Source organism: Anser brachyrhynchus (genome assembly GCF_964034855.1).
Source record: "Anser brachyrhynchus genome assembly, chromosome: 8".
Classification (NCBI taxonomy): domain Eukaryota; kingdom Metazoa; phylum Chordata; class Aves; order Anseriformes; family Anatidae; genus Anser; species Anser brachyrhynchus.
Window position 1 is genome coordinate 28,908,206 of NC_137702.1, and position 21,851 is coordinate 28,930,056.

The window sequence follows — 21,851 nt, forward strand, 5'->3', positions numbered from 1 at the left end:
AACCTTAAAGTAATAGGGAGTTCTTAAAGAAATTTTGACAGAAGTCTCTGGAACAATAATTTTGCCATGTCATGAGTGGTATCATGGATCAGCTACATTATTAAGTGCCTGTCTTAAAACTGCACATGGATATTTGCAGAAGAAGAAGAAGAAAACAAATGAACAAAAAAGCACTGTGAACAGCTGGCCAGCCTTACTTACATTTTTAGCATTGTTTCTCTTCCTACTCAGTATTTTTAGATGCTAGTCTGTATCATTGCTATTTCCACCTGAAGGAGACACATTTTGAAGGGGGATAAAAACAGTTCCACAGAAACGTACACCCACCTAGTCTACAGTGAAAGTTACATGTGTCTTAACAGTGGAATTAGGGTTTTCAGTCTGGAGTTATTTGGTCTTCCTCTAGTTAAAACTGTGCTATGTAAAACTAAGACAGGATGTGAGATATTTAGTAGCACAACTCTTGTTTGCATATGAATTAGGACTCTGAAATAAGCACTCTTCAGTTTTCATCAAATAATTTTGTGGCTGAAATAACTTTGGCATGACAGGAACAAGGATTTTCAAATCACAGGGTTGAGATTTCCAAAGTCATCAAAAGACTGTAACAAGCTTTTATGTTAAAGGGGCCAGTTGAGCCATGTGTGGTGTCATCTCATGAAGACTGGTGTTAAATTGGTAGTTTTAAACTAGATTGGATGATTGTGTTATATTAAAACTGATAGGAATTTGAAAACCAGAATCTATCTCAGGGCGGGGGGGGGCAAAAGACATTCTGCATTTTAAAGTTTATCCTGTTCTTGAGGTGAAATGTTTAACTAGCTTTTTGCTGACATGAATGTGATTCTAAGAATTGTATTCTTTAAATTCAGGGTCCTCGTGGTGTTCAAGGTGCCCCTGGTCCAAATGGAAAAGCTGGCAAAAGGGTAGGTAGCATGTAGGTCAATCCTGCTCTGGGTAAATAGTTGCTGTTTAAATATGTTTAAAAATTAACAGATTCCACCACATTTTCAAATGTTTGCCCCTTTGGATTTTTGCAGGGTCGTCCTGGAGCTGATGGTGCCAGAGGAATGCCAGGAGAGCCTGGTGCAAAGGTAAATAAAAAGACCTTGGAATGGGCTAGATGGATTTTAAGTACCACAGTTTGCAGGCCAACCCAAGATTCTACTCTCAAGTGAAAATACTGAGGTTTCAGATGGCTGGGTCAGATGCAAGAGTGGAGAATGAATCATCTATTTAAAATATGCTAATTAATGGTAATGGTTAGTAGTCTGACCTTGAAGTAACTTGATTCTTTGGGCATGATTCCTATCCCTCTGAGTCACTTTTTAGTTACAGAGTATCAGAGTATCAGCAAGAGTAAAGTCAGTCTTGCTACTGCAAAGGGTGGCCAGAATCAAGCTTTTCATTTCGGCGTAAATCTTTTTGTAAATAGAACAACAACAGTGCGGTGAAAAAGCTGGTGTAGCATATTCTCTTGCTTTAATGCATAGAAGGAAAATTAGTGAGTTTGATCAATGTGCTCCCTCCCCTCCATGTATGTCATTCAATAATAAAAGTGTACCATAACTCCAAATTAACAGACAGAGAAGGCACAATTTACTCAGAGTAATACAGAATGTAATGGTCATTTACTGAAGCTGTGATTTCTTCTTTCCAAGGGTGACAGAGGATTTGATGGTCTTCCTGGCCTCCCTGGTGACAAAGGTAACAGGGTAAGAAAAACATGCATATGTATACAACGACATATTGATACAGTCACAGAAATAAGGTATTATTCACTAAGAATAGCTGAAATAGAATGTCAGCATTTCATACTACAGAATAACGTCTATATTGTCACATAATGTATTTCTTATAAAACATTTTAGTAATATCAGCGGATGACAATTCACACATTAATGATTTAAATGTATTTTTATGATTCAGATCACATCTTCAGCTAGGTTTTGCGCTAGGTTTTTTTTTAGTTTAGAAATTTGTTTGCTGGATTTAAATTGATTGTTAAAGGAAATAGTAGTATAGTAAATTAGCATGAAGTTTCTATATCAGAAGCATAATAAATTTTAACCTACTGAGCAGCTTGCTCAAAAAATGTATTTGAGTGTTTGAATTACAAACTGAATTGTTTAGTGTGTGCCATTCCAACAATTTCAGCTTAAAGACAGATCAAAGTCAGATGGGAAAAGTTAGATAACTTGAAATAATATTTAAACAACTTATGTACTTGCTCTGTATGTCCTACCAATCTGTAAGATGAGGTTGCATCTTTCCTTACAAAGTGTAGAAAGAATCACAGCAGGGGCTTTCTGCTCTAAATTAAAACCCTAAGGTAGATGGCTGTAACAACATATGCTACTGAATGTAACTCCTGGTAAATGCAGTGCACCATAAAAGAAACAGTGGGTGGAAATGTCAAAACAAGACATTCCTATATGCACTGATGCTTGATGACCAAGGAATGATTATAGCTCTCACTCTTCAATGGGTTAGCACAGCTGCTGCCCTTCCCAGAAAATCTCACCAGGGTTGACTGTTGGCCCATAAGGTAGGGCTTTGCAATAGCATCTAAGGATTCTCTTTTGAGTTCTTATTGCTATGGGGGAAGAACTTTTAGTGTCATACACAAATATCTTGGTCCTCTTCTGTCATTCCCTTTTCTTAAAAAGTGTAAAGCAATCAACACTTCACAGAATTGAAATCTGGCTTCATCAGCAGGTGACCAGCAGAGGGGGCTAGACATTAAGGTCTTGCTACTACTCTCTGAAGGCTAAGCAGAAACTGGTTCAGAACCAGGCTACGTGTCTGCTCTCCAACCTCAGATAGTAGAATTGTCAGTCCATGGGACCTTCCATGTCATAAAAACTTTTTCTTTTTCTTCCAAATATATTATTTGATTCATATTTCTTAAATTAAAAGAAAAAAAAAGTGAAATAGAAGAATAAGTATGCATTAAAATTTACATCATATGAAAAGAATGACTTTTCATCATTTGGTTTCATCCCACAATTTAAAAATCACTGTGTTCTGTGTGTCTGAGGCAATCTTCTTTAGAAATACAAACCATGTTCTCTCGGGAAACAGCTCAATTCAAAACCAGACAAGATAGCTGCAGCTCTATGGATTCAGAAGTATCAACAGCATATAATGCAAATATTCAGTTCTCTTTCGCTTGCAATAAAGAGAACAAAAAGACAAGAGAAACGTTTTTTCTGTTGTGGTTATGTTTCAGATGTAAAAGAACTGATGTTGAAAACCTGTAACTTTAGAAGTAGGTGTTTTAGGACTTATTTTAGAATTACTCATATTTGAATTGAGTTGCAAATTGTATGTCTCTCTGAGATTATGCTTTTGTCAAACACGAGTTTTCAGACAGGAGTTAATGGATGAGATTCTCTGAGCTCTGGTGCAGAGGATATCTGACCAGTGTAATATTTCTTTTAGCCTTACTATTTTTGACTTGGAATATGTTTTATTTAGATGTAATAGAAATGTACCCATTCTAAACTATTTGATATGCAAGGCACTATCTACTAGAAGGAAAGATCAAAGGAAAAAGAAATTGAGGCTTTGGCAGAACATTGGAAGGAAAGAATTAGAGAGTGGAAGATCTGAGAATGCTGATAGGATGTTGTGTTCTGACTTTATGACAATACCAGGACACTGAATGAGAGTGTCCTAATCTAACTCTAAGTGCCATGTTACTGCAAGACAAGAAAGGTAGCCTTTAAGGGGCTGAACCTTTTCAACATTTGAAGGCTTAAGTCAGTTTTCACCTGGATATTAATTGGAAGCTAGAGCACAGATCACGCATCTCATGAGTCATCCTTCAGTAGCATCATTTAGAATGTAGAAAACCAAATGCTGTACCACCAGCAGATCATGTTGAATAGTTTCAAAGCTTAGAAAAATGTAGAAACTAATGTCGTAACTCATTTTCTGGCTATGAAAATGCAGTTCATAGAATTTCATTCTCTCCAATGATGACTCCTATTTCTAGAGGACAGAAAAAACAGTGGAATAAAATCCTGACATCCTTAATACAAGAGCACTCTGGAGTAAGAGACCAACTTACCTAAAATCCCCTTGGAAAGTTTGAAAGAGTAAAGAATGGAGCTGCTAAAGAGTGACTACATATATCTCTGCTATGATCCACAGCAGTGGTCATGCTCCTTGGAGGCACTGATTAAATTAAGGAAAACAGGATGAATACTTGGTTGTTGTCCAATGCCAGAAGGAAGTCACAGTCTAAAAACCTGCTGCCTAGAAAGAGGTCAGTCAGTGGTGTTTGAGCTATGCAACACACTAGTTTTCTTTAATGGGGAAAGAAAAATAAATCTTAAAAGTATGGTCCAGAATGTACTGAGACTTTGCATAGACTTGAAAAGCCCCAGCCTCAGAGGGGAAGTGTGGAAGTCTGGCTGCCTTCCAAAGCCTCAGACGAATCAGTCCCAAGGCTCTCAACGACTGGTGCCAGGGTAGGTGGTTCTGAAAGGTGGTCAGTGCACTTCACTATGTATATTCCAGGGCCCAGCAGCTGGCTTATTAACTTCTGACCCATGTACACATTCCTTATTTTCCTGGCAGAAATACATTATGTGAGGGGAGGGGAGCTGATGAGACAAAGAAAAATGTGGGTACACATTAAGACTACCTTTTGTAGCAGTAGTTTGTGTATGTTCTGGGGCAAAGAGTAGTTACAGAGCAAAATTTTACAAATACAGATAGCTCATTGTTTCAATAAAGCTCTTTTTTTTATAGTAATGTAATAAAAGACTTTACTGAATACTATAACAGATTTGTATCATTATGTCAACACGTGTTTTGACACATCAGACTGCAGCTAACACATTTGTGTTTATTTCTCTTGCCATCCTTTATTGTTTTCAGTCACAGACATATTAATGACTTTTCCTATTCTACAGGGAGACCGTGGCCCACAGGGACCTCCTGGCTTACCTGGTGAAGATGGATCAAGAGTAAGTTGCTATTTACTTGAGATACACCATAAAACTTGAACCATATAATGGGAATATGGTCATAATGCATGACTTTTTTCCTAAAACTCCTATTCCCTTTGTACAAAAACAGGGAGAAGATGGAGAAGTTGGACCAAGAGGTCTCCCAGGTGAAGCTGTAAGCAGTGCTTTCTTATTTTTTTGTTTCTGGCCAATAGTCTGTTTTACAAATAAAAGTCACTCTCAGATTTGTTTTCCTTTCTATTGAATTGCTCTGGATTCCAGGCATAAAAATCAATGTGTGTGTGTGTGTATATGTAGAGAAAACTGATACTATCTGAAAAGTAAGCAAATGAACAGTTCTGTTAGGAGTGAAACACTACTCACAAAATTGCAATTAAGCCAGGGAAAAATCCAGACAAGTATTCACAACTTCGAGAGTCACAAAGGCTATTTCTTATCCTATTGACCTAGTGTAAAATCAATCACTGCAGACCTCGATACATGAGAATATAACCAAACCCCTGTTTCTTTGAAAGTACTTTCCCGACATCTATTTATTATAAAATAAGGCCTTGTTTTTCCTTTTTTTTTGCCCCACTACTGTGCTTCATTGTGTATTTTTGCACTTGTTTTCTATACAGAATTTCCACTGCTGTCAGTTATAATTCTACAGGTGCTGTCACTGCAGAGCTGAGTTCTGCATTGCAGACAAGAAATCAAGTTCAGAAAGGTGATTTTTACCCTAAATGTATGATATACTGCTGCCTACTTATGAAGTAGGAAGAAAATGCTACAGTATTAGTGATATATGTATCACTATGCACTATGCATCAGATGTGAGGAAACTTTTCTGCCCGCTTTAGCAAGTGTGACATGAATGATGATACAAATGATGAAAACTAATTTTAATTTCCATAGTGTAAAGTCAAAAGATTCAGCTACAGCGCAAATCTTGCTCACGTTATTTAAGAGAATAGCCCTTGGTCTTTTGTGGATTTTTTTTGGGGTACGAGTAACAAACCTGATTTTGGCTGTCAGAATGCCTTGCATTTTTTATAAGAAAAATTTTATTAGTTTTTAATTATTTAACGGATCTTTACTACAAATAAAAACACTGTTTCTCACTGTAAATAGTAGTAGAGAGTACGATAGACCATGTTTTCTAAAGACGGGAGTACAAACATGTATGCTACAATTCAGGTCAAACCTTCAGGTCAAGACACAGCTGAAACTTCAGTGGAAGATACTGTGCCAATGTTCTGTACCAGGAAGTAGAAACAGTTATTTCCTACCTTTCTCTGAAATGACCACACAACTGGCTGAATCAAAGCTTGCCCTTCCAGTGACGTTCTGTTCAGGCATAAAACAGACTGTAGGAGAATTTGTTATCAGTGATTTTTTTCCTTTCTTCCCGTGGCCCTATGCTGCCATCCCATTATCATTCCTGCTCTTTGGCATAGAACTCACCCAGTCCTGCTCCTGGGGCTCTCCTTGTTCAGAAATATTCATGCAGGTGTTAATAAGTATTTCTTCTCTTTACAGGGTCCACGGGGATTACTGGGCCCCAGAGGTACACCTGGCCCCCCTGGACAACCTGTACGTAGGATGTGTTTTATATTTGCAATTTCTGGAAGAAAAATGAAAGTCCACTGAAAGTTGCTTGTGTTTTTATCATTTGTTGTAGGGCATTGCAGGTGTTGATGGACCTTCGGGCCCAAAAGGAAACATGGTGAGTAAATAAATTGGGAATTAAAAAGGGAGCGAATGCTAAAAATCCTTTCTATATTCCCTCGTCCCTGCCAGTGCCATCCCCTCCATTTTATTAAACTTTTCTGTTATCCCATTCAGATGCTTCATGATCTTACACTGAAAAGAGAATATTCTATTGCTTAGTCTTCAGCCAAAAGACCTAACCAAGCATTCTCTCAAGCTCCTTTAGCACCATGGACTCCAGTGCTTAGGCCCTATGTGTGGACTGTTAGTCTCTTTTAAAGTAAAGACCATGATATTCATTAGCATGAAAAAAAAATCATACTGGATAGAAAGTTGGTGGTAGAGTTTTAAGAGGGAGGAACAAAGATGAGTTTGTATTCCTTTAGTCCTGACAATGAGGATCTGTAGTGCAGAAAAGCAAACCTAATGCCTTGATATTTTTTTTGCATGATAGGGTCCTCAAGGGGAGCCAGGACCTCCTGGTCAGCAAGGAATCCCAGGCCCACAAGTAAGTGTAAAATAACTCTCAAAATGTACGATGTGACTTGCAGCAAACGTTTAATAAATGAAATTAGTGCAAAGCTAGCTTTTCATGTGCAAAACTGATAAAGCTTGAAGGATTTTATAAATAATTATGCATGTGTGCCTAGGGCGGTGAGAGCAGAGTTTTCAAGTAAGCTTTCAGAGGGATTTTTTGTTCAGGAGAAAAATGATTCATTCAGTGTTCCTGGAATGCAGCAGGAATGGCCACACCTGGAGGAGGGTTCTGAATAGGATCTTGTTACAGACCTGCTGCCAGAATAGTGGCTTGTGCAAAAGGCTCACACAAAACTCCTGATATAACTGGTAAGGGAAAAAAAAAAAAAAAAAAAAGTCACATATTTGCCAGTGTGTTTAAACAGATTAATGAGGGACCTTTAGTAGGGTGAATGTATGTATATTGTTCTCCCTGGTTTCTCACACTAGTTTCTTTTTAATAGGGGCTTCCTGGTCCGCAAGGTCCTATTGGACCTCCTGGAGAAAAAGTAAGTTACAGCATTATTCTGGTATTTCGCAGTCAGTTCTGTGCGACAATCTTGCTTAAGTGCTTAAGGTCTTTGCTGTGTTTTAAAGCATAGTAACCTAAGATCTCAAAATGAGTAAATCTTCCTGAAATCATCAAGTAAATAAATAACCAGTGGAGACCTGGCTTTCCTCTCATTTATACTTTTTCAGAAGCATAATTTCCTCCCTTTATTTTGGGTTATTGTTTCCTTCATTAGATTCAGAACCCTATCTACATTATTAAACATTGTATACTTGTGTGTCGATTAATTTCACAGCAAGCTGTGAAAATTATTTTTATTGCTCTTTTTTATAACAAAGTTTTTTATCTACTAATGGTTGATTCTGCTCTCATTTTACAAGGATTATATTTTGACATAACTCTGGTGTAATTGGCATAGCCGTAGTGTCACTTCATGTATTTTTTTTCCTGATCTGCTTGTACATGTGTCTGTACTTTGAAATATGTCTTCTGTCAATTTCAAAAAAGTCACTGTTGAATTCTAAACTAGCTTTACTTTTCTCCCCTTTTTGCTTGATTCTTCTTTGATTTTAGGTGTAACTACATTTTATATCCTTTGCTCTTATAATTATAAATGTATTGAATATGGATTTTGTTTTCCTTTTTTCCTTGACTGTTTTTCTTTTCCTTAGCTATTCTACGTCTTTTACTCTACATCTCGGTTACTCTCCACCTTTTCTTTAGCTACTCTACATCTAGGGTGGATTTGCCAGCTGTTTTAAAAGAGATTGAAATACTAAAATGACCTACATTAGTTTGCTGGTTGCCTAACTTCAGTCCTCAACTAGAATGATCATCTATCATCCTAGCAAATGATAGAATGTTCACTATCAATCTTAAGATGTGTCTCTTTTACTGCATTTAGGGACCTCAAGGCAAGCCTGGCCTGCCTGGCCTTCCTGGTTCCGATGGACCTCCTGTAAGTAACTGAATATTTCATCCCTTGAATGTCTAAATAGTCCTACCAAATAATATATAACAATATCTGTGTTGCAAAAAGAAAATATAGAATAAGAGGACCAGTAATCCTAGTTGGCAACAGCATTATAAAATGCATCTAAACACTGTATTGTTTGTACTACTAAAACTTTTAGAATTATTTTTTTGCGGCTGCTGCTAAAGATGGCTGTGGGCTTTTAAAATGTGGTCCCTGATGGTGAGATTTGGCCAGTTCAGAACAGCTATTCCATCTGTGTCACCCACCAGTTTCTTGCCCACCACAAGCCTACTTGCTGGGGGCTGAGCGGTAAAAAGTGAAATCTCCCATGCTGTGCATGCATTGCTCAGCAATAGTCAAAAGACTGGTGTGTTCTCAACACTGTTTTAGCCACAAATCCAAAACACAACTCCATATGGACAGCTATGAAGAAAATTAACTCCATCACAGCAATACTTGATACACCTACCCAAAATTATCTCATTCATGAACAAGTAGGTTTGTTCCAAGGAAATGCAAGGGAGGTAGGTTAAACTAAGTCCATTCTAAATGACACACCTCTTTACAACCATAGAATTATACTTGTGATTGAAGGAAATGAGCAGTACCTTCGTGATGGCTGTGAGCTTTGTATCTGATCCTATATCTGTGTTAATCAGTTGAAAGCTCAAAGGCATTTTTTCAGAAGATAGGTAAATTCTTGCTATGTTATTTCTTTTCACTTCACTTCTATGTAAGGAGATGTCATTCTATTTTGAAGGACAGACATTGTTAGAAGTGGTATATTATACCAGAATTATTAGAAATCTACAGGGATACAAATGTGCTCAGAAACAGCAGCAGTTCTTGAGTTATTTAATGTTATTGAGACCTCTGCTACTGGATGAGGATATGAAATTTTGTGCACAAAAAAGTATCTTCAAGGAGATGTGGATTAAACCATTGACACATGTATGCTTTAAAAAACAAATAACAAATATTCAATGTTAGTAAGACAAACTTTTTAAAGGAAAATTAAAAATCAGTGCTAAGCAGGTATCGAATACTTTTTATTTTATGATTCTTTTAATATACTACATACGTTAAACTGTTTTCCAAACCAGTAAATTGAATATAAGCAATAGGGATTTGTTATATAAGATTAGCAGCCACATCAAAATCATATCATATTTGACACACCAAAAACATTATGGGATGTAAACAAGACTAAGACATGAATGGTTTTAGTTAATAGCTACGTATTATTTGGGAGCACATCTGGCAAAACAAGAGATTTACTATTCTCTTCTAATAAGACCAATCAACATAGATAGAAAAAGGATTCCCAAGAAATAAACATTTTATGTTAAAAACAAGTCACAATTTAAAGCAAAGACATTGAAAGTAGCATAGAATGTTAAAAGTAGATCAACCTTCTATTGGCTTCTGCAATAATTCCCATAACTTTTTAAAAGTGTTTTAGGAATACGTTCATGCTTTAGTATTAATCACCTTACTTGTTTCAGAATCAAATTTGAATGTGTCTTGCATTAAAAGCCTCTTGAAACATTAACTAGACAAAAGGAGTGATCACAATATTGCTAAAAAATCATGTTAACTATTTTCCAGCTTTTCCAGATAAGAAATATTGAAACTGTGTTTAGTGACTTGAAATTCAAGTGTTTAAATAACTGTGTTTTTATAATGAAATGTCATTTGCCAAAATGATTATTTTCCAAACCAGATACATTTCTTTTAAACTAGGGGCATCCTGGCAAAGAGGGTCAGTCTGGAGAGAAAGGTGCATTGGTGAGTTTCAAAACTTTTCTGTTTATTTACATAGCATTTTTTCTGGTTTATGGTACACCTGTTACTCAAAGAACTATTCAAGAAGATAACAGAAAACCCATGACACATGCAGAATATCTGTGTGCAAACATATTAACTATATTCTAAAGGAGATTACTAATATGAGCATAGACATTACTCTTTTAAAGTAGAACTGATTATGGAGTTGACAGAATGGTAATCAATAGAAGTTGCTTACATGTCACATGGATAACTTGTAAATAGTTTGACTTTACAATTCTGTAGTGTACAGTAGCTGCTAGGACTCTTCAGACCCTTGTTTTTTGGAAATTTAAAAATGCGTGCATATAAACTATATTTTTTTTTAGGCTACCTTAAAGTCAGTGGCAGTGAGAAGTAATTCCTTTAATGTAATGAAGCATCAAAGAGTCTTGGGGCTCTGTAAAGCTGATTTTAGTTGCAGTACTGATTTCAATGACAGTAATAACAGGATACCTATTCTAGATAGACAGGATGAATGAATGAATAGGACATTTCAGAAAGTACAGTTCCACTGACACTAGCATATTAATTTTTGTCCAGAATGCTGTTTGCTACAGCCTTCTAGATTTTATCTCCATTTCTTAAGAAAATAAAGCTTACACAAATCATTTATGTTTTGAAAGTGTGTGTGTATATATATATATATATATATATATATATATACGACCATGTCAGTTCTTCCTTATACCTTTTGAATTTGCTGATAAATTTCAACCAAATTTGCAAAGAACTGTTATTTCTCAGAGACATTAAGGGCCTAATTTTTTTTGTGTGTGAAAAGACACAGTTGGAAAGCAGAAGACCTTATTATTAGGGGAAGACCGTGCTGTGTGTCCATCTCCAACATCAAAGAATCAACAAAGCAGCTCAGCCTCAGGCAGATCTGAACATTTCCAAGCTTCCTTGCTTTCATAGCTTAAAGAACTCAGTTCCTTTAGACGCCACCAGCAATTGCATAGTATCCAAATTAAGCATCTTTTAAATACTCAGCAAACAGTAATTAACAACATCCAAATACCAGTCAATATTATTAAGTACTGTGAGCCTTCTAATTGTCAGGTTTGTAAGCTTTTTTTTTTTTTTCCAGACAACATGATTTTTATTATTATTATTATTTTGGTTTGTACTTTTGACTTGCCATCATCATAATTAAAATATAGATTTTGTCCAGTAAGACACCATTAGCTGTCTAATCGGCATCTTTTTTGTGGTGGTGGTGGTGATTGGTTTGTTTGTTGGTTTTTTTTTGCACATTCTCAAATTACCATTGTTTCAGACTATTTGTGTTGTGGATAGAAATTTCCCAAATATACAAGTAGAACCAAGTTCATAAATCTATTAATAGTTTTATATTGATATTGAAGACTACTTTGTGATGACGTGACTTTTCTTTATGTCAGGCAGCCTGAAAAGTCTATCAACCCAGTGTTATTTTGGTGTCTCACACACGACTGCTGCAGTATAGTGAAAGAACAAGGATTAGGCTGAGAAGTACTTGTTAACCAACTACTGTACAAACAAAGGTTCTTTGCTCCGATCTATTTTAGGGGCCTCCAGGTCCTCAGGGTCCAATTGGCTATCCAGGTCCTAGGGGTGTAAAGGTAAGATTTAATTGCTGGATTCCTCCCCCAGCCCTTTTTGATTATATACATGTGGGTAATTCTTTATATTCTATCTTTAGGGAGCTGATGGTGTCCGTGGACTCAAGGGATCCAAAGGTGAAAAGGTAAATCTATGACAACTCATAATTCCTTTCTCTTCTTCTGTTCTTTACTTCACTGCAGTGTTTTCTGTCTCCTTCACTGCTGTGTGTTTTCTCTTGCAGCAGTGGGTTTATTTTTGCCTCAGCCTAAGGACATACCAAGCCCAGTTCATAAATCAGTGACCTCTATGATTATTTATGCTGGTACAATATAAATATAAAATATTCAGTTGTTAAAATGGGTTTGGATCCTCTTGGCACCAGTTTAAATGATTTCTCTCTAAGCTGCTTTTAAGTACAAAATTAGAGATTCTCTGCCTTATTGATAGATGTTATTTATATAGATGTGGATGCTGAGAAGCTTGTTAGAGAGATTTGTGGTAACAACAGTGTCATTCTAACTGTTTGATACGGCTGTATGCTAGATTTTAAATATTTTGTACCCAAATTTTCCAAAAGCTTTCTAGGTTCCAGGTATTTTTGACCAAGGTCTTTGCCTTATTGATCGACAGCCCCAATCAAATGCAGATATATAAGTGTGAAGAAAGCTTTTACATCTCCCTGATACCATTACTTCTTTACACAGAGCAAACGCACCTACTATAGTAAACACCCGGTGCTGCCATCTCTACTGACTTCTGATGGCCTGAAGTGGCTGAAACTACAGCCAGTATAGAGTTTAAATTCCCAATTTCCTCAGCCCTCAGAATCAGTGACATAACAGACACCATCAGTCATACCTCCTGTGCTCACAGGCAAATTTACCTTGTGGCTATTGTGTATATATTTATAACTATATTTCTAAATCAGAAAACTAACTCTTGCCAAAAACTCTTGATCTGAACACGAGAGATCTGTCTTTCAGGCTCAGATGCCAAGAGATACTGTACATTTTCAGGCTTTCCTGCACCACAGTTTGTCCAGCCTGCATGCTCATTTTAGAGTTGCTTATTAAATCTAATCTAAAAAAGAGGAGCGTGTTTAATACCTATGGAGACTAGACACTTGAAAAAAGCAACTTGTACCTTACTGATTGATTAAAAACCAGCTAGGAAAAAATACAGGACTCACATACAAATAAGCTAAATAGATGTGTGCATATATATGTATGTGTATCAATGAGTGCTGATTAGCATAATCTCCACTACATTCATGTGTTCCTAAAAATTGATCTCACAATTGCAGTAAGACATTGAACTCGCCTGAACGCCTCAAAAGGTTGCACAAATTATTTCATAGATGGTTCTCACAATGCTGTAAATGGCAGTTACACAGAGGCTTTTTTTTACTGAATTTACTCAGATATTATTACTCATCAGAAAGTATTGTAAGAGACAGAAATAAATAAACTGATCAGTCAGGAAAGCTTCTGTAGGTCTTAAATGGCCCCAGGGATATCAGAGGAGGTCCATCTCTTTATGATCAGTAGATGTGACTGGAACTCTTTAGCTTTTTTTTTTGTGTGTGTGTGTGTTAACAATAATGAAGAAACAGAGCATTCAGTTCTCTCCTCCTACACGGAGTAAAATCAACCTATGTACATCTCAATGGCTGGAACCTCACTGTGAAAGATGAAGAGTTTCAGTTCATTTGGCAGCCATTTGGTCAGCGGTTGGAAGATGGTCATTTCTCACTGATATGCTGCAAAGTGTTCTCATATAATTAGTACTGTCCATGGCCATAACTGGGAGCAGCTTTTACAACTGAAGATTTTTTTTCACGTTCTACACTCTTTTTCACCTCTCAGTAAATTTTGAGAAGGACCATCCTAGAGTTTTAATTTATGCAATTTAGGATGACCTTGTAAAGATTATTTTCACCATCTACAAAGCACATGAAACCTGCTTGTAGAATGTTTTTAGTCTCTTTTTTTTTTCAGTGACTCATGATGGGGTATCTTTTTTTTTTTTCATGAACACATACTTTTGAGAAAGTAGATTTGCTAGTGTATGTTTTTTTGTTTGTTTGTTTATTTATAATATTAATATCTCACCACCTATTTTGAGCTGTTTATCACCACAGCAAATCTATTTTAAATCTAAATACCTCTTTCTAGGGTTATTTATTGCATTCTGCATGGCTACTTCTGGCTTTAGCCTTGCAAGCTTTCACAATTGAGTCTCCCTGACCAAGGAGAAGACAAAAATATTTTGTGCTCCTGGGCCCAGAAAAATATTCTGGGCCCAGGAGCACAAAATGCATTACACTTTTTTGAAATGAGGATGAAATACAAAGCCTTTCTTGTTTGTTTATTTCAATAACATTTGGATCACGATATTGCACTTTCCTGGCTTTATTGACAGTCCAAATGTTACTCAGATTCAAAGTCAGCAATATTACTTCATTGTATAAAAAAACAGTAAAACATTTTACTAAATGCTCATTCATCACAAAGAACTTTGCTCCCAGGATAATAACTGAACATCAGATAAAAAGGCACTGTCAGTAATCTTTTGTTGTCTGGCTAAAAGGTAGGTTTAGATTAGAAGTGAGGAAGAAATTCTTCACTGTGGGGTTGGTGAGGCACTGGAACAGGTTGCCCATGGAGGTTGTGGATGCCTCATCCCTGGAAGTGTTCAAGGTCAGGTTGGATGGAGCTTTGGGCAACCTGGTATGGTCCAGTGGGAGGTGTCCCTGCCCATGGCAGGGTTGGGGGTGGAACTAGATGGTCTTTAATGTCCCTTCCAACCCAAACCGTTCTATGATCCCATGATATTGGAGCAATGGCTGTATGATGAGTTAAATTAAGGAGGACTGAACTAAAAGCTGATCAAATATGCTAGGCTAAGTTGTGCACAACTAAACTGAACAACTCTGGAGATTTCTGTTTGTATCTGAAATAACTCATACAGGTATAAATTAAACTTGTACAAGTACTGTCTGCTTATACTTCATTGTGGGGACCTATTAAAATACCCGGAGTAAATTCTCTGCCAGACCTTATTAGGCAGTAAATAAGTAATTCACATTAAGAATAAAAAATAATGTTCACCTAGTTTTGCCACTGTATATAAATTCAGTCTTAATGTCCATTGTTTTATCCACTTTCTTTCCATTACATCAGCCAATGAGAGTAGGCAGGGCTGTGTTGCCAGACACCCAACAACTGTATAGAGACTACTTCTTCTTTTAGTGGTTACGACCATTAATATGTCTTAATTTTTAATTAAGATTCCATTACCAGCCAATTCTTTGATTCCTTTCATGACACTATTAAGACACGTCTAAAAGAAAAGTTAATTAAAAGGGAGGTTCTGCTATTGAAAAGAAAAACACTGAATAATTTGTCACCATTTTTTTTATTTAATTAAATCGATGGCCTTATTAAAAAGGGTGGTAATCCAAAAATGTTTAGGAGTTAAGAAATGATTTTATAAGATAATTCATGATAAAACTGAAGAATTATTTTGTCTGTCTTTAAAAAACCTTTCAAAAAGTTTTAAACAGCTTTAAACAGCTGCTATTAGGAATTTTCAAACTAAAAAGTCATTTTGTATAATGTACTTATGTACTCTCTCTAACATTGGAATAGCCATATTAGAATTTTCTTATGTTCTCACTCTATCTAAGCAAATTATTTGAATCTGTAGTAAATGTATTCTCTTATTTTGTCTGCAGAAAACAAACAGCAACAACAAAAACAGCTCTTTATTACTAAAAGTCTTATTGCATTTATTTCTGCCCTCTTTAGGGTGAAGATGGTTTCCCAGGATTTAAAGGTGACATGGGCCTTAAAGGTGATCGGGTAAGCATTTATTCATGTCCCTTAGGATCTTAAAATGTGTAAATATTATTTTGAAATGATCACTGAAGGGAACAAGTAAATTTACACTGAAAATAAAGTAAAAGCTTTTAGCTTACGTTGTTCCTATTCCTTGTGCATGCACAAATATAAGCCACAGATCTAGTTCTTCTGAATTAACAATGGCACAGTTATAAAGAGGAAAAGTGTCAATTTTGGATATCATTTGCACTAAGCCTCTTCCTAGGGAGTCTCTTTTTCAAGATTCCAAGATCCTCCACTATTTGCCTGAGGAAGATTAATCTATGCAGAATTAGAGGTTTCCATTCCAACCTAGTATCTAGTAAATCTCTGGCAAAATGTACTTTATTTTATACAATGTATACAAATACATTATAATGTATAATACAAATGTACCTATTTTATTTTATACGATGGACACTTCCTTTCATAGGAAGAGTTTCAGAAGTTTAAAAAAAAATTATCACAAGAGGCTAGTGGCTTGTATCTGTTAATCTGTATATATAAATAACTGTGATGATGGTAACGATAAAAATTCTTAGATCCAAAAATTTTTCATATGTGGATTGTCAGAGTGCCTTCACAAGAATTTAGTGAAGTAAAAATAAGAATGCAATTTCCAGAACGAGCTCTCTTCAGACAAGGACACTGGCCTCTAACAGTTGTGCAAGTAATATTTGGTGCCTTTATACATTTGCGTTTATATAATGAACATAAGTAGTGGTATTTTCCTAATCTCCGTTTATGTTTAATAAACGTTTATTTTCAAGTAATTGTAGGTAGTCTTGCTACTATATGCACACAGTCAATTGCTCCATATTTATATAGTGTTGTATTTTAGGGAGAAGTTGGTCAGCCCGGTCCACGAGGAGAAGATGGTCCAGAAGGTCCAAAAGGTCGAGCAGGTCCATCTGGGGACCCAGGTGCTGCTGGTCCCGCTGGGGAAAAGGTCAGTAGCCAGTTATCAACATAAACATGTCATTGCCTCATAACATAGATGCAGCCCATGATTGTCATCACTAAGAAGACAAACATCCAGATCTGCAAGATCTTAGGCTATCTAACAGTAGTTTTTATGAAACACTACTACAGCAGGTCACCGGAGTTCACATTTGAACAGGTATTGGGAATCATTTTTTGCAAGTATAAAAAACAACATTGTAACACCTCATTGACACAAGGCTGGAAATTTCTTGTCCTAAATTACACACAGTGCACACCAACTACGAAAAATATGATTCAGAGGAAATAGTTGGGTACAAAGGAGGAATAAAGGTGCTGCAGGAGAGTGAACTAATATTCAGTCATATGAAAGCAAATTGTGTCATTAAGATTGGTTTAAACAGAAAACATATCCTCAATAGAAATCCCAAACAAGCTTGGCAAAAGTGAAAGGTGCTATTTAAAGAGAAGACTGAATAAAGGATAGGGAAATAAAATACAGGAGGCAACAAACACACAGATAAGTAAAAATCCCTGTAGAATCCTAACCTCAACAAAAAACACTAGGGATGGATATAGAGTAGGAAAGGAAGATGAGGAATTCATATATATTTCGCTGGGTGAGAGCATCTGAAAAGAAAGTGTGCCATTTTGGAAACCTGGGAAAGAATGATTAAAATAAAACAAGAAAGAAATTTCAGACATATGTATACTGTCCTTCAAAAAAGTGTGAGAGAGAGAGATTTGTGAATTCTTAGATTTCCTCACAGTATTAGGGAAGTGCCTGTAACAGCAACTATCAGTGTCCTATTCCCTTCTCATTTCCAATGACTTGTTTCATGCAAAGGTACTACCCTTCCCTGGTAATTAAAGTACTACAGTGGTCTTTTACTCTCTACATTCAGCTGGTCCTGTGATAAGAAAGCTTTCCCAAGCAGGTTAGGGCAGCATTGTCTGAGTCAAGGAAATGCCAAGTACAGTGTCAAAAGAATGAGCAACATGTCAGGAAGGAGCTTAAAAAAACATCCATATCCACACTCAAAACCTAGGCAACTGAGCCTTGCTCAATCATAAAATGAGGCACAAAATTTTCACTGAATTTAGCAAGGTTTGCTGCAGTGTCATGCTGCAAAAGATTTTAATCATTGTATGGCATGCAACTTGTTTCAGTGTGGCACAGTGCACAGTGTGGCAGCATTATAATTATTTTTGTAAATTGAGGAAAGAATTCTTCTTTAATAACGTACCAGCCAGACCTGTGGGTTTACATGAATATGAAAATGGACATTTTTATTCATGTGCTCTATTTTTTAAGAATAAGCATGTTTATTTTCACAAATTCCCTTCCGCATCCAGGTACCTGCTTCCTCTTTTCCATTATCTAAGGTTACTGCTGAGTACCATATTATATAGTATAATCATATATTTTCCATTGAAATCTTCTCCAAAATGTGACAGCCTGGAACATGGTCTGTGTTTAGAAGACTCAAATTCATCCCTAGAGTTCCCATCTCTCAAAGACTGAAACTGCTTTCCCTTTCCCTACCTTTGAAAGTGGCAAACCATCAATCATCCCCTAGACATCTTAAGAGATCAACTCCATGGGGTACTGTATTTCATTTCTAGGAATCAGTAATGTCAGCGTTGATCAGACTGCTCGTCCTGTTGTCCTTTTTGAACATAGGAAAGTGGTCATGTTTGTTGATAAATCTATCATCAGCAAATAGTCAGTGGAGTGTGATTTATCATAGTCACAAATAGTCACACAGCTTAGATTTTTTCAAAAAAAATGGTTGATTCTTCAAATGCCTATTTGGACAAAAAAAAAAAAAAACTATGAAAAACAATGTAGCCATCACACAGTATAAAGTAAAAAGAACTTCTTCTCATTTACAATATAACAATGCCCTGATTTCGTACAGAATATTAATAGTTTAATGACCTTAGCCCCACATCTTAGAGGTACTGGCTTTGCTGACCTCATTAACTGGAGTGGGATTTTTATTTAGATTTGAGGAACTAAGCCCACTGGTGATTAATAGTTAAAACGAGAAATTGATTTCATTGAATATTATATTTTATAAAGTGCCATCACTCTAGGTTGTGGAAAAAATACTTTCCATAAAGGTTTGCTGAACCACTAAGGAGGATGATAAATTAAAATTTAACACTGTGTTTTTATTGCAGGGTAAGCTTGGTGTGCCGGGATTGCCAGGATATCCAGGCAGACAAGGTCCAAAGGTGCGCTTTAAATGAATTGTAAATCTTATGCTGTTTTTCACATTTCCTTTCTTGACAATCATGATCTGAAGTAAAATCTTTTAAAATGTTGGGTCCCTAAGGCAGGATCTTCAAGGAACACTAACTTTCCTATTAAATATGCTACCTTCAAACTTTTGTCATCCTTTCATGAGTTGTGTTTTGTGTCAGCATCAGGCTGGCATACATTAGATGATGTTGAGAAAGAAGGAACTGCCTTTATGTTTGAAAGAGAATAAGCATTGTATTGACCGTGAAATGGATGCCGATGGTGATGTCAATTTTCCATGTGGTACAAGGATTCCATTTGTGTCATTACTGCTTCTTCCACAGAGTAAGCCATATTTCTTTGGAACATACATACAATTTACAATTTTCATTACATTTTCCTTTTGTTTTTGTTAAGACAAACATGACAAAACCCAACCCTTATTTTATTCATGTGCCTATATCTATCCTTCAGTTATCTTCTGTGTTTGATTGCAACAGAAAAAAAAAAAAAAAGTTAAAATAGATGGCTTCTGGTTTAATTGAAGGTTTATATTTTTGAAACATATTTTTATGAAACATGTTTTTGAAAAGGTTGTCCTAACACAGCTTTAGGAAATGAGCATGCTAAAGTAATTGCAAAGTCTCTTTCTGAGATTAATGAGAAAGAAAAAATGGAATAAAAACATAATTTTACAGACAATTCCTGACATAAGGCCATGAGACATTGCATCTCCAGACTGTCTGAAAGACGAGTCATCTAGAGCAATATCACAAGTAGAAGAATTTCTTACCCCTTCCACACAACCAAACAATCACCTGCAATAAAATCCTCAATTTTCTCCTAGTTTGGGATGTATTTTTATCTTCCAATTTGAAAATACGATTTTTTTGGCAGAACTACAATTTCCTGTCTGGCTAAGCAAAGGGTTTTTCTGACTCTTGACTATATTATAGCCTTTTTCTCTCAAGTAAATTAACTATCTGAAGAATGCTTATTCACTGAACACATTTGTGTTAATGAAAAATATCAAAACCATCTATGGAAAGTACGTATGGAGACTATTCACCTTGACAAGCGTGGGTTTTTCCCCTCCTACTTCTTAATTGAAATGTCTCAGATTTCAGTCTCTTTTTGCTCTCCTTTAGAGAACTGTCTTTCGAAAAGTCTAAGATCAAAGACATTTTACATTATTCAGTTCTAAGAACAAAACTGATGTAACACTTCAAATAAAATTTGACTGATTCTTTTTTTCAGCAAAGACTTGCTCAAGAACAGCATTATATTACATTTTCATTGGATTAAAATTGAATCTGGTTCTCAAACTGCATTCACTGTTTGCTCATCTAACTTGACACTTAAACACAGGAAAAAGTAATAGCAGCTACAATGCATCAACTTGCTGGAGAATTGTTTTGAAACTTATTCACAGTCCAGTTAAAATTAATATAAGGAAGATAGGAAAAAAAGAAACAGCAGAAAAGCTTATTAGCTAGGTAAAGGAAATAAGAAATTCTGTCCCAATATTGTTGAGAAGGTTCACACTACTCTTTTTTTTTTTGTAATTTACTTGTTTTTCATTATTTTTCTTCTTTCTTCTTGTTCATTGAGTACTGCCATTATCTGATAACTTTCACAACATTTTTTAATCCTGCCAGTCCCTTTTGATTAGCACAATTGCAGAAAGTACTTTGTATGTAAGATATTTACATCCTAATCATGCCTATTAATGTCTGATCATTTGATTTGTTTCTTCCCCCAGCCTTTTAATTATAAACATACTTGGGCTTTATGGAGTAGGATTTTCACAATTTCATTCACTCTTGAAGTTGTAAGTGGTGAAGAATTAAAAATAAAAAAAAAAAAAGAAAAAAAGAGTATCAGTCAGGTTTTCATTAGAGTCACTGTCAATAAAGTTGTACTGCCCCCATGTTCATTAATGGATAATTGGAATGATTCATGTGACATAAGATTGAAATTTTTGTCATATACATTTTACTTGCCACCACAATTTTAATAACAAGCTGTATAGATATAAATGCGATATCACAGCAGGGAGTCTGTCCAGTAGTTTTAGTGTCTGACCAAACCAAACACTGCTTTGATTTTTCATCTTCTGTAGCTAGGAAGTATTTTTTTTATTAAGTTTATCTCCTCTTTGACCCCAACTCCCTTATGACAAATTAACACATTGGCAGGTAACCCATCTGCTCTTCCTTTGGACCTGTATACCATAAATCAAGAAGAAAATGGTACTGTTCAGGTTAAGTGGGCAGTAAGCAGGAGGAAAGGGAAGAAAAAGGAGAAGAAGGAATAACTTCTGGGAGCAGCTTCTATACATAGAATCAAGTCAGATGATCTCCCCATAAATTCTGCTTACCAGAAGAGCATATAAACACATGTAAAAATTGCATCAGTTAAATGAAACTGGTCAGTTTACAGTGAATAAACCACCCGAGGTCATTTACAGCTCAGTAAAGTGAATAAAGAACCACTGTTGAGATGTGGCAACACTTTGCAATTGCTTTGAATGCAGTTATTTTGTAAGAGAATTATTGTACTGTGAGGTAGCAAGGCCTTGTTTATTTCTCTTTGTTATGATACAGTTATTTCTAGTGGGCTGTTAATGATCTTTTCTTTCCTACCGTTAAGAACTGATGCAGATTTAATGAAGATTGTCTAATATGAC

General features: G+C 35.9%; 1 protein-coding gene across 4 annotated transcripts in view; it reads left to right on the forward strand.

Moving 5' to 3' along the window:
• The window catches only part of COL11A1 (collagen type XI alpha 1 chain), a 139,770-nt gene that overhangs the window by 62,671 nt on the left and 55,248 nt on the right, over nucleotides 1-21,851 (forward strand). For all 4 annotated transcript variants that reach the window (XM_080602393.1, XM_080602390.1, XM_080602391.1 and 1 more), the window contains 16 exons: nucleotides 873-926; nucleotides 1,041-1,094; nucleotides 1,662-1,715; nucleotides 4,926-4,979; nucleotides 5,092-5,136; nucleotides 6,504-6,557; nucleotides 6,646-6,690; nucleotides 7,129-7,182; nucleotides 7,655-7,699; nucleotides 8,606-8,659; nucleotides 10,421-10,465; nucleotides 12,055-12,108; nucleotides 12,189-12,233; nucleotides 15,901-15,954; nucleotides 16,814-16,921; nucleotides 19,102-19,155. In XM_080602393.1, the coding sequence (XP_080458519.1) occupies nucleotides 873-926; nucleotides 1,041-1,094; nucleotides 1,662-1,715; nucleotides 4,926-4,979; nucleotides 5,092-5,136; nucleotides 6,504-6,557; nucleotides 6,646-6,690; nucleotides 7,129-7,182; nucleotides 7,655-7,699; nucleotides 8,606-8,659; nucleotides 10,421-10,465; nucleotides 12,055-12,108; nucleotides 12,189-12,233; nucleotides 15,901-15,954; nucleotides 16,814-16,921; nucleotides 19,102-19,155 (873 nt within the window). The remainder of the gene's footprint in view (nucleotides 1-872; nucleotides 927-1,040; nucleotides 1,095-1,661; nucleotides 1,716-4,925; nucleotides 4,980-5,091; nucleotides 5,137-6,503; nucleotides 6,558-6,645; nucleotides 6,691-7,128; nucleotides 7,183-7,654; nucleotides 7,700-8,605; nucleotides 8,660-10,420; nucleotides 10,466-12,054; nucleotides 12,109-12,188; nucleotides 12,234-15,900; nucleotides 15,955-16,813; nucleotides 16,922-19,101; nucleotides 19,156-21,851) is intronic.